The sequence below is a fragment of the Octopus bimaculoides genome, chromosome 11 (genome assembly GCF_001194135.2).
Source record: "Octopus bimaculoides isolate UCB-OBI-ISO-001 chromosome 11, ASM119413v2, whole genome shotgun sequence".
Classification (NCBI taxonomy): Eukaryota; Metazoa; Mollusca; class Cephalopoda; order Octopoda; family Octopodidae; genus Octopus; species Octopus bimaculoides.
The window spans coordinates 38,758,684-38,772,134 of record NC_068991.1 but is presented as its reverse complement, the minus strand read 5'-3'; the positions used below and the strand labels follow the sequence as shown (position 1 = coordinate 38,772,134).

Below are 13,451 nucleotides of genomic sequence, written 5' to 3'. Positions count from 1 at the left end.
ATTATCGTGCGTTTTCGCACTGGCAAGGGAGCCCTGTAGTAACGCCGTGCGCATGCGTAGTCTCACGCATGCGTGGAATTAAACACGCAAGCTTTCCCGCTTAATTCTATCTCTTTCTCGGTCGGCCGGCCATGAGCATGGACGTGTCAAGCAATGTCTCCAACATTCCAACCTGGAGACAGTCTCATTGCGTGTTTAGCTGTCACTCTCCATCTTTCGAACTTACACTCGACAGCTCGCTTACATCTACATAACAACGTCCCAACAACTATGCTCACACACACAGAAGCTGTAACAACAAGAGCTAAAGGTGTATATATTTATCACCTGAATAAATGTTGTTTAAGTTGATAGTCTGGAGCTCAGCGTTCCGTTACATATTCTATAATTTTATATAGGAAAGTCAGGTATACATCTAATGATGTATAACCAACTTTCCTATAGGTTTAATCGAACAAATTGACCCAAAAACTTATTTCATTCTTTTTCTTTTACCGAACTGAACACCGGCTGTCAGGTAGTGTGGGGGTGGGTGGGAGACAAACGCAAATACACCTACATTCATACATACGTACGTACGACATGCTTCTTTCAGTTTCCGTCTACCAAAAGCTTTGATCAGCTCGGGCTTATAGTAGAAGACATTTGCCCAAGCTGCCAGTATTAGACTTTTCGTCTAGATTCCCAAGTGTGACTAAATGAGACTATAGGTATTATCTAACCCTTTCGTTCTTGGTTTACCCTTAGGTTTCCTGCCAGTTCGATTGGCTTTTAGGAATTTCCTGTGACATTCTCATCACGTCTGTAGTACTAGAGCTGTAACCCTCAAATATGGAGAAGTAGCAGCTTGACTTGAAGAGATCCCCTGATCTCTGAGATACCGTTTGAGAGATGTTACTGCAGAGATCCTTTGGAGGATCTCCATTTCAGCTGCTAGTATTTGTGATCGTATTCTTTTGACCATTACCCAACATTCATGACAAATGAACAAAAAACAAAATGAAAATAGCGAGTCTGGCTTTTTACCAAACTCACTTCTTAGGATCGAATGCAAGAGCTGGCATGTTACTGTGCCAGCACCCGCAATTTTTGCTGGCAATTGAGTCTCCTGTTTTCCATCACTAGTGAATATGGTCCCCAGATACTTAAACTTCCTCACTTGTCTCAATGATGTTCCACTAACATTCACAGCGCACCGGGAAAACTTTCTTGAGAGGACCAATGTCTGTCTTCACAACACTAATTCTTGTCCATGCTTTGCAGCACTCAGCAGCAAATCCATTCAGTTTATGCTGGAGATGACCTTCGGATGAGCCAAGCAAATATTAGCCAACTCATCATACACCCACCGATTGTGATAACACTTCCACAACGGCCGTGCATGTCAACCCATCTCATAAAAATTATGAAAAGGAGAGTTGACAATACACCCCTGCCGAAGTCCACCACCCACGCTGAAAGGTTTCACCTCAGCACTATTTACCCAAACACAAATATCTCGACATTTGTATAGGGACTTCACGGCAACCAAAAATCTCTCCCCCCCCCCATATATACACACACGCATTTCTTCTTTAGTTGTATTTTATGTATGTTTACATCAGTTTCAGACGCACGGCAGGAAACTCACACACACTTCTATAAACAAGTTACTATTAAACTGTACTATATATATATATATATATAAAACAAATAATAAATGAGTATATGCATATATACGTACAGGTTATATATATATATAAAGAGAGAGAGAGAGAGAGATATGACGTACTTCGGGTGAAAGGACACCGGTTCGTAAATCCCTCGTCCGGCTATTGTGTTTCCCATGTGACCTCCCCAACCTATTGACATTTAATATCACGTGTCTGTTAATCGTAATTACTAACTATATTCAATTATTCGCTTGGCTTATATTTATTTCCCTTCTTTTCTTCTGCTTCTATTCTCGACTAATTTCTCTGTGTTCACTTCATTTGTTTATCAAGGCACTACATTTAGCTGAATGAATCTTTTTCAGGAACCGTTTGACACTTTTTTCTTTTTAAGTTATTATCACCATCTGGACAACTTCGTCAAGGAACTACCTATATTTTCTGAGGTGATTATTTGCTTTTTCCATTTTATTATCTATTATACTTGCCAAATGACTTACAAGTAGTGAAACATTCATTTGATATTTTCTTTTTACTTAGTCCAATTTTAATTATATATATGATGTGTGTATTTCTCGTTCTATTACAAACCTTCATTTTAGAAATGACAACATTACACATTTACTCTTTTGTGGAGAGTCCTTCTCTTTTGGTGCCTTAAAATTTAACACACACCTGTAAAACTTCAACACACGAGCTCTCATAAAGAATCTTGCAAACCAAATCCAAAAACGAAATTACGCATTTATTTTTTCGCTATAAGAACACTACGGGACGTGACTATATCGTACAATTTATTAAAATACAGTATCCTACAAGCAAACTAAGTGCATCAGTGCGGCTTCCTACAATTTTAAAGTTTGATACTTTCATTTTCATGAGAAATAATACTGTGATGATGATTGTATTTCCACAGAATTATTTTCCGAGTTCAGTTGTAAACATTAACCTTATTTAGTGATGTCGGCAAACAAAAACAGACTGAAACCAGTTCGTAATTACTTGTATCTTTAGAGAATTTTTCACTGTACTGTGGCCCTATTCTGTAACTATAGGTAAAGACTTGTTTCTTACAGAAGCATTCAGTTCGAGAGTTTGCGGTGTTTGGAAAAAGCTAGGGGTGATCTTTAGAAACCGCGAGGAGGTCCTATAGCTTCAATAACTATAGTTCAGATTTGTTTCTTACAGAAGCACACAACTTGAGATTTTGTAGTATTGGGAGAAAAGCTTTCTTCATCATCATCATCACCATAATTAAATAGCAACTTGGAATATAAACCAAGTCGCGAACTCTGTTCGTCTGTGAAATTGTAATAACAATTTTGAGTTCGAACATTGTCCCGAGGTCACATGTCAAGGCAAGAAAATTGTCTCTTGCATATAATTTATACATATTTTATCAACTCCCAAGCGATGAAAAGCAAAACTGATCCCAAAGGAAGAAATTAAGTACTGTAAGAAGAAATTTCATTAGGGGAAGACGAGTCTTAAGTTTCGGAGAGGACACGTCGTCGAAGAGAGATGAACGTCTCGAAATGATCAATAGATTCCCAATTTATTTATCCGACAATACTACCAAACATTTCATCTCTATCCAATGGAAGTTTCTGCCTGAATCTTTAGATTTCTTTCTCATGGAATGAAATTTATTCCATTATTTGAACTTTCCATTTCTATTTGTCAATGCAGACCGTAACTATTTTCTTCAGATTTTAATAAATATTGCAAGACCCTTAGCTTAATGTTTTACCGTTTCTGTTAATTTCCCGCCATTTAAACAATAACTAATATTACGCGAGTATCAACATTGCATTTCATTCTTTCAAAGTTGATTAACTAATTATAGGGGAAAATCCAGTAAACTACACCAGCTGTCGGCAAATACTGGGGAACGAATTGGAAATGACTGACTTACGGATCAAAGCGATTACAAAATGAAACCATTATTATAAAAGCAGTGACATCTTATTATGAACAGAGGTATACGGGGTCGGTTCTACCATAGGCGGGGACCTCATGTATTTAGAGCCCAATGCTAATCTTTGTATCCTGTTGTGAGTAAGGGCACCAGTGGGTTATAATGCCGTTAAGAGGGCCCTATATGTTGTGAACGTTTTTTCGACCGAATGAAGATAGTTGTGGGTTTGGGACAAAGTGGTTTGAGCCAATCTATTTCCTTTTTTCGACTGATACTAAAATAATTTTTTTGTCACTGCATCGTTCACGGAAATTATAACGCCACGACATATGAAACGCCTTTTGTTTCATTTGCTCCATATAATTAGGAAGGTAATCGCATTTACTGCTTACAATATCGCTGTTCATGAAAGCTTACGTGTTTTGGAGGCTGCCTTTTTTTTTGTGTGTAATACATAAAAAATGTCATTTGAAATCATAACAAAAATGAGACATTTTCTTTTTATCAGTACAAATATTTATTTTGTTCGCCAACCAGACAGAAAAAACAAACATTTTTGTATGAAACGCATATTTAAGTCAGCGATCCCGATTTGACCTGTCGTCTGCTGACACACGACTATACAAATTACTATAAAATAAGACCTTGTTCAAACTGTGCAATAAATTTTCTGAGAATGGAATCTGTGATTCTATATAATTGCTAACATTTTTGGATAGACCTAATATTTCATACTTAATTTATTACTGTAGGTGTGGGACACTTTCTCCATATCACACCGACATTTCAGTTTTTTTTTCTATAATTTATATTTCTGTTCGATTTGCCAGCCTCGATGTCTGAAACCGAAATACTCCTCAAAGTTCTCATAATTGGGGACCCGAATGTGGGCAAGACATCGTTTGTTCAGAGGTATATTAATAACACTTTCCGAGGGACATACAAGTGGACAATTGGTGGTGAGTAACAATTATTTATTTATTTATTAGTAGAAAGGTGTTTGCGTGTTCCTCCCTGAAAAAATCTGGTTAATTAAGAGATTCACTCACCAATCAATATAAGCATCAACTACTGTCTAATAGACGTGTTGTTTCTTCTCTCATCTCCTTCTGTTACCTTTGTGGTTTCTCTTTCTGAATAATTGAATACAGAATCGAGTTTCAGCTGCTGTCATTCTTTTACTGTCTTTTGAGGTACCGCACAACTTAACATTTTGTTCAATATCACTCACCCCCTCCACCACTGGAATTGTTTGTCTGCCCACATTTCAACTCCTAGAAATGTCAGCTCCTTAAGCTGAACAAAACTCTTGTCGTGGAAAACTTGCAATGCAAAGGCCACAGAAGATACTCTAGGACATTAATCGCAGAAGACCGAGTCTTGCATAAATATACTATTTTATTTTGTTTTTCTTTCTTAAATAGAATTAGAAGTAATCTTTCCTTCTCGTGGCACAAAGCACGAAATTTTTGGGGAAGGGGTCAGTCGATTACATCGACCTCGAAAGGCAAAGTCGACTTCGGTAGAATTTGAACTTAGAACATTAAAGACAGACGAAATACTCGCCGCCTTAGAATTAGAAATATTTACAACGACATGATTGTATAATTAAATTTTTCAGAAAATTCTTTAAAACTGTACTCTTATAAGAGTTTGTGAGTAATAATGAACGGCAAGGAATTAGTGTTTGGTTTGGTTTATTACTATCTGGCCTTATTTAAACTTTCTTTGACTCAGGAGCGACGTCCTTTCATTCTATTATGACAAAGCTGCCTCATTTCTTTTCAGAAATGTTGACCTCCCAAGAAATACACCTGTCACATAGAGATTCTCGTTATGAAAGTCATGTCAGTATAACCTGGTTCTGTTTAACTGTTTCATTCAGTTCGTCTCCGTGGGACCGACTTAATAATTAAACCCCCAAGTGTTGCTATATTTCTTCTATCCCGTGGTCGTTGCTTTACATTTATTTGTAGTCGTGTTTTGTCACATTTGGAATTTTTTATATTTACACTGTAATTAAGTGCACACACGTGTCTCTCTCCATCTCTCTCTTTCTCTTCTTAGCCGTCGCTTTCGTCGTTCCGAACATTAATGTTTAACCAGTAGTACCCGAGGAAACTACGGTTATTTTAAAATGTAAGATGGAAACGCATTTTTCTCTGAAGCACTTAAGCTTTAAGATGGTTCACGTAGGTAGTATAGAAGGGGCAGTCTGAAACATCTCTGAAAGCTACATTCTTACGTCTTTGTACAAATCCACTAAGACATAAGTGGTATACTTCTTTGAATACCAAGACCTTCTGGGAATCTGTTCCACTTGTTTGAATGTATCTAAAAGAAATTAATATTGTTTTAAGCATACTTCTTCGTAGCACTGATTAGACAAGGATTTGATAGGTATTCCATCACTATTTAAAAGAAAATGCTAATTACAGAAAACAATTCTGTATAAGTGGCAGGTATAGTATATATGTGAGAGATTCTGTTATTGGTAGTATAGTTTTGTGTGTGTGTGACAGTGAGTTATTGAATTTCAAGTGGGTTAATCAACTGAAAATACTTGAAGAAAATCACCTACCTCTACAAATTTCATGGTTCTTACCCAAAGTTAGAACTCTTGCAATATCATCATCCAAACTGAAGAATGCCTTGATATATTGCTTAGTCCTCGAACTTTCCGATCTCTCAAACTGTAGCCATTCCTGTTGATTACTTTCCTGAAGGATTGCTAACATTTTCATGGAATTCTCCTTTCCTCCACTATTCAGCCATGATGATTCTCTGAGCAATACTTGTATCAAGAAAGCTTCCACATTTGCTACTTTTTTTTTGCATCCATCTCCACATTGCATAAGATAAATCTTCAAAATTATCCTCTTCCATGCCAACAGGCTCACTGTCATGTGTGAAAATAACTCTGATTGGTTTATTCAACAAGATCATTCGACCTGACAGTATCCCTTTCAATATCTAGTAATAATATCTCTGAAGCTTAAGGTGGCGAGCTGGCAGAAATGTTAGCATGCTGGGTGAAATGCTTATTGGTATTTCGTCTGTCTTTGCGTTCTGTGTTCAAATTCCACAAAGGCCAACTTTGCCTTTCATCCTTTTGGGGGGTCGATAAATTAAGTGCTAGTTGTGTACTGGGGTAGATCTAATCGACTGGCCCCCTCCCACAAAATTTCAGGTCTGAAGCTTGCCTCAAACTGTTCAATCTCTCTTTATAGAATTATATCCTGACTTCTGGTAAAACGCAGTAATGTTTCCAAGAAGGGTAATTCCTGATTTCACCAACTATGTATTGTTTTCAAATTTAGTATATTAAAGGTGATGGGATGAGAGTAATTAACAAGGATCTTCTCCAACATCTTGAATTCCTTTTCCTAATGACCACCAGAATAGTTTTTGCAAAGTAAGATTAGCTGAGAAATTTACTAAAAGATGTCATCTTTGGTATTATTTTTGGTACAAGCAAAACCTTTGATCATGTGTGGCACACACAACTTATGCCAAAACTGCTCACCATTATGAAATGGCTGAGTCCATTTCATAAAGTGATGGCTTCCTGTCAGTGCCATCTCAGTGTGTTAATGGAGTTCTTTCTGACCCACACTCTATCAACCTTGGGGTACCAATTAGTTTTCTTTTGCACACACACACAAATATATATGATGGTCTTTCAGTTTCTGTCTACCAAATCCACTCAAGGTTTTGGTTGGCCTGAAGCTATAGTAGAAGACACTTGCCCAAGGTGCCATGTAGTGGGACTGAGCCTGGAACCATGTAGTTGGGAAGCAAACTTATCATATAGCCATGCTTGTTCCTATATCTACAATTAGTGAATAAAATCTTGGCTTACTGAAAGTTTAATTCCTACTTTGTGCCACTCATTACATATTTGAAGATATTTTTAATTATGGCATTGCAAAATAATTTGATGGTGATTTCTATTGACAAGGAGTTTTCTATTTCAGGGAGTGAGTGTATAAGATTGAATTACTCTGTTTTACACTACATGACTGGAAGGGTGAGCTAGTCAATAATTAGTAATTTTAGCAACCTCAGCAGGTTGAAAGATATCACCCAAATAAAATGCCCACAGATAGGCAAAACTAAGTACACTTAGTTCGATGCTCTAGAAGTATAAAGTATTATAGTGCAAAGAATTAATGTTTTTGTAATCATGTGATGTTATGCTCTCCATCTGAAGTATGTTAACCAAGTTGACAATTGTGAATTAACATCAGAGAAATTTGAAGAATCATCCTGTTGAAAGTTCTAATATCTATCTGAAGTAGGTACTTTAAAAGCAAAATAAATCTGTCACCAATCTGTTTTATTATCTAATGCTTGCCGTTATCTTGTTCCAGTTGTTCATGATACTGTATTCAGCATGTTTTAGTTTAGTCTTGTACAGTAAGGAAATGACAAAAATTCTGTTTAGACCTCACTAAGTTTTAGATCAGTGGTTCCAGATTTTGTTGGTAAAATTTATCTCTAATAAGTTGGTTATACTTCAACAATACACAAAATAGTTTAATTTTTCTTAATGCAATTCCCAATAATATTTAATCATAAAACGATGAGATTTTTTAGAACCTCAAATGGATAGGAGGATCCAGCAGAGTAAAATAGAAACTAAAGGGTGTCCATAGGTAAAAAAAATGGTTGAGAAACACTGTTTTAGATTATAGGAATTTTTTTGGTACTAAACAATTAATATTTATAATTTATAACATAGTTCCAGAGAGTATTGGCTTACTGGCTGAGGGTTAATAGTTCACATGCTACACTAAACTATCTATGACCCAGTCAGTTTATCTGTAAAGAGATACCATTTACAGTTCATGTGACATGTAAAGGCAATATTTCACATGTTTACTATCATTGCAGCAACTGTAAAAATTAAGTTGCCAGTTTTATTATTGGACTCTGGCCATTGCCTAGATGTTTAATTTTTACTGGTTCAGCAATAAATTTGATATGACTTGGTAAATTCATTGCTATAAACAATAGACGCACAGCTCACCGAAATGTTTTGTTGATTACCTGTTACAAATTTAAATCTCTTTCTCGCCTACTTCATAATAGAAGTATTTTATACCAGTACCCTATTTAATCAATTTTATAATTGGCCTTCCATAAGGAACTGTCCAATGAGGCATTGATCTGTATTTGATAGACAATGAATAATAAATTTTGTATTGTAAGTAATAACTATTTGTTAAACTTTAGCTACAATGGGGAATTGATTTTTGTATTTATACTATAGTGCTCACCAATTTTCATAAGTTAAAACTTTGTAAAAGTGCCTAGCAGAATGAATGAGGTGTTGCAGACAGAATCCTTATCAAGTGGAAAAAAATGTGGGAGCAAAAGGTTTATGAGGGAGATTTTCTAGAACAGGACATAATTTATGCACCATCCTGATTGCCAGAATATTCCACTTGGCTTCAACAGAATGCCTGTCCACTGTTTCTGACACCACTTTTAGTCCTATTCAGTCAGTGTTTTAAAGCAATATTAGTTGCTACTTTTAGCTGACTGTCCCACCAGACTGTTTTCTGAGGAGAAATAGGTAACTTTGCCCATTACTACCCTCTCTTTCCATGTCTTTATTTGTAGAACTGTTCTAATGAAATCTTAACTGAATTTAACAATGAATTTTAAAACCAATCTGTTGACATTTATAACAGTATTGTTAACCAATATGAGCAGTGTCATTTTATAGAATAAGTTTCCTTTTTGGATTTTTATGATACATCATCATCATCATCATCATCATCGTTTAACGTCCGCTTTCCATGCTAGCATGGGTTGGACGATTTGACTGAGGACTGGTGAAACCGGATGGCAACACCAGACTCCAGTCTAATTTGGCAGAGTTTCTACAGCTGGATGCCCTTCCTAACGCCAACCACTCAGAGAGAAGCCAGTCCAGGGGCACTGGCAACGATCTCGCTCGAAAATCCTACGGGAGCCAGTCAGGCGGTACTGGCAACGGCCACGCTCAAAATGGTGCATCTCATGTGCCACCCGCACAAGAACCAGTCCAGGGGCACTGGCAACGATCTTACTTGGCTTGCCGGGTCTTCTCACGCACAGCACATTTCCAAAGGTCTCGGTCAGTAGTCATCGCCTCGGTGAGGCCCAATGTACGAAGGTCTTGCCTCACCACCTCAGCCCAGGTCTTCCTGGGCCTACCTCTTCCACGGGTTCCCTCAACTGTTAGGGTCTGGCACTTTTTCACGCATTACAATTGTGTTAATAACTCTGATTATTCTGTCTAATTGTGGTTATAATTTGCAATTGTTTTTTTGTTCCGTCTAATTGTTTGTAAGCTTGATGTAGGGAACGTGTGACCAAATCAAATTACTTCCCTCCAACTCAACTAACTTTTCTTTGTAGTAGAAATCTTTCTAAATCTGATAGAAATAGTACAATGTGTAAAATAAACTGATACTAAAATACTGCTGAGATATGCATTAAACTATAACCTTGTACTCCCAATGGCAAATGTAATTTTATCTTAGATCAGTTGTATTGTGATGAATGAATGTGGGATTAAGGAGGATAAAACACAATGTAGAACACTGTTGTAAATGATAGAAAAATAAAACCCAAAACAGATTAAACATTTAAGAAGGTAAAAGTAATGCAAAAATGGGGCTCAAAGCAAAATAGCATTATTTTTATAATCTCTTGCTATAGAAATAGTTTGTTTTAAAGCACATCAAAATGACTTTTGTTTAGTTAAGTAACAACTATTTCATCCCTCCACAAGGCTGGTTAAATATGATATATATTGTTTAATGTAAGTGCGACCAAAGACGATGTGTAAGTGCATTTGATGTTAAATGATTTGGACATGTTACGCTGATGTGTAACAATACTGAAGATATAAACATTCTGAACCATTTCATGTTACCTTCCTTCTTTTTTTCTTTTCTCTTTAGTCGATTTTGGTTTGAAATTGATACAATGGAGCCCGACTGAAGCAGTCAAGCTGCAACTGTGGGATATTGCAGGTAGAAAGCCTTAAAATATTTGTCTTATCAAATGGCTGACAATGGTTATACTGTTGTAAGCAAAAGATCTTACATTGTAAACATGTATTCTTTTACTTTTATTGGTATACAATATATATCATCATCGTTTAACGTCCGCTTTCCATGCTAGCATGGGTTGGACGATTTGACTGAGGACTGGTGAAACCGGATGGCAACACCAGGCTCCAATCTAAATTTGGCAGAGTTTCTACAGCTGGATGCCCTTCCTAACGCCAACCACTCAGAGAGTGTAGTAGGTGCTTTTACGTGTCACCCGCACGAAGGCCAGTCAGGCTATACTGGCAACAGCCACGCTCAAAATGGTGTCTTTTATGTGCCACCCACACAAGCCAGTCCAGGGGCACTGGCAACGATCTCGCTTGAAAACCCTACAAAGGCCAGTCAGGCGGTACTGGCAACGGCCACGCTCGAAAACCCTACAAAGGCCAGTCAGGCGGTACTGGCAACGGCCACGCTCAAAATGGTGCATCTTATGTGCCACCCGCACAAGAGCCAGTCCAGGGGCACTGGCAACGATCTCACTTGGCTTGCCGGGTCTTCTCACGCACAGCACACCTCCAAAGGTCTCGGTCAGTAGTCATCGCCTTATGATACATATATAATACAAAACCACATCAAAAATAGAAATCCAAAACCAGGAGAAAAAAGGGAAAAGTGAAACAAAGAAAGAAAAAAGGAAAAAAAGAATGTCAGTTCAATACTGTCTCAATTGATTGCACACCACAAGGTTTGCCGGAACCTACTGAAGCAAGTCAACACACTCACAGCATTGCAATGCCATGGGCAATGGTGAGGCTAAGGTTTTGGAACAGCCTAGCATCCTCATGGGCATCACCTAATACCTCAGTAAAGTGAGCTGCCAATAAGAACTTTGCCGATAGTGGCTCAGCTCCTCCAAATGTCTCGAACACCACAGGCTGGAAGAAATGATTCACTGACAGGTCCCAATACATAAGGATTTTGTTCCATTCAGCTATGGAAGCAGCGACACCCTCTCCCCATTTATTGCAGCATCCAGGATATGGGAAGGAGAAAAGGTGTCACAGACTGTAGCATCTTAGATGAGGCACCTACCTCTTACCCAGGGACAAAGGATAAGACCATCTAGTCTCTTCTCATCACTTCTGGATAATCCTGCTTGCTCCAGAACTGAGGGGATATTAACCCAAGCCAGGGCCTGTTTAATGATTAAGCATTTAGGTGGCAAGACAAACTGTGAATACCTGTGCTTGAAAGTGTCTTCAATTACAGAAAACAGTTTGCTTTCATTTCCATTTCTAAAATTCTTGCAAGAGATATGATGAAACATACTTGATTTTCATCTTAATATTCATTGTTTTCCTTCAGTTTGAACTTATTTTCTGTAAAAGTCTGTCTTGAGACCACCATTCCTGAATCATGTTACACATATTGAAATGTAATTCCTTCAAAATGTAATTCCTTCAAAAATTTACTTATTGTATGTACATCAGATGAAAGTATGAGAAAAGGAGTTGTGTACAGAAGTTCACTTACTGACCAACTTTGAATGGTAAGGGTTTATTGGATTAAGAACTTCATACTTTTATGCACCCTAAATAAACTTGGTTTGATTTGGTCATCTATTTTTGAGCTTTGACTGAGTATTATTTTTAACATGATTTCAATATTCTTACTAGAAATATATACTCAATTTATATTTTACTTTATTAAAATGTGATTTGAAGCTACTTTTGATTTAATTTGTTAAATTCTTTTGGTTGAACAACTTTACAACCTCCAGTAAGCTTGGTTTTTTCCCTTGTGAACTGGAAAAAAAGAATTACAGTGTAATCATTCAACTGTTGTAACCTGACTGATTTCACATCACATTACGATTAGTCAGACTTTCCCAGTAACAGAATAAGGTGCTACTATTACTTCATGGTTGAGTGGTTAGTGTTAAACACAATATCCAACTGGGTATTTGAAATAAATAAAATGATTATTGGGAGGCTGTTCAAGTCTTTCTATTCTAGACTTAATGTCCCTTGGTTTAAGGCCATCAACTGATTCTTGGCTACTTTTTGCAGAATCTATTCTGTTGCAGACACTTGGACCAGGACTCTGATGTCAAGACAGTTCAATATCTTGATACACTGATTCCTATTGCAGTAATCTTCAGTTTGTGGTTTCTTCAGTTTACACATAAGTTTTAGAAGAGTTCCCTTAAAGGCGATGAATCTCTTGTATGTCTAGAACCTCATTCAAAACAAAACAAATTTAATTTTAGTTTTAAATATATTTTCAAAAGCAGTATTGTCAGTATTGTTCTCTGACAACTGCTATCTTAATACTGTTGTAGGAAACTTCTTCTGTTATACAGGCCACTTTAGGCTCTTATTCTTGCAAGCTATGAAGTAATCATCACAAGTGCTGGTACTAAAAGAAAAAAGCAAAGATAAGCACCCAGTTCACTCTGTAAAGTAGTTTCCATCAGGAAGGACATCCAGCTATAGAAACAATGCCAAAGTAGACATTGTAGCATGATGCAACCCTCTGGCTCACCAGATCTTGTCAAACTGTTCAACCTATGCCAGCAAAGAAGATGGACATTAAATAATTATAGTGATGGTTTTTAATATCATTGTGCACTTTCTATTTCAGCTTTTATAGACTGTTACAAACATGAAACATATAAACGTGTGTCTGTGTGTTGACATACGTGCATATGTATGTGCATACAGCATAAACTGGAATTTCATTTTATAATATATATATATACATATACAATGAATATATATATATATATGTGTATATATATATATATATATATATATATATATATAT

General features: G+C 36.9%; 1 protein-coding gene across 1 annotated transcript in view; it reads left to right on the top strand.

Annotated features, from left to right (window-relative positions):
- Positions 1-1,786: 1,786 nt before the first annotated feature.
- LOC106883093 (ras-related protein Rab-7L1) overlaps positions 1,787-13,451 on the top strand; it is a 22,081-nt gene continuing 10,416 nt past the window's right edge. Inside the window, exons 1-3 of the mRNA XM_014933984.2 lie at positions 1,787-2,098; positions 4,401-4,529; positions 10,530-10,601. Coding sequence (XP_014789470.1) covers positions 4,406-4,529; positions 10,530-10,601 — 196 coding nt within the window. The 5' untranslated portion in view covers positions 1,787-2,098; positions 4,401-4,405. The remainder of the gene's footprint in view (positions 2,099-4,400; positions 4,530-10,529; positions 10,602-13,451) is intronic.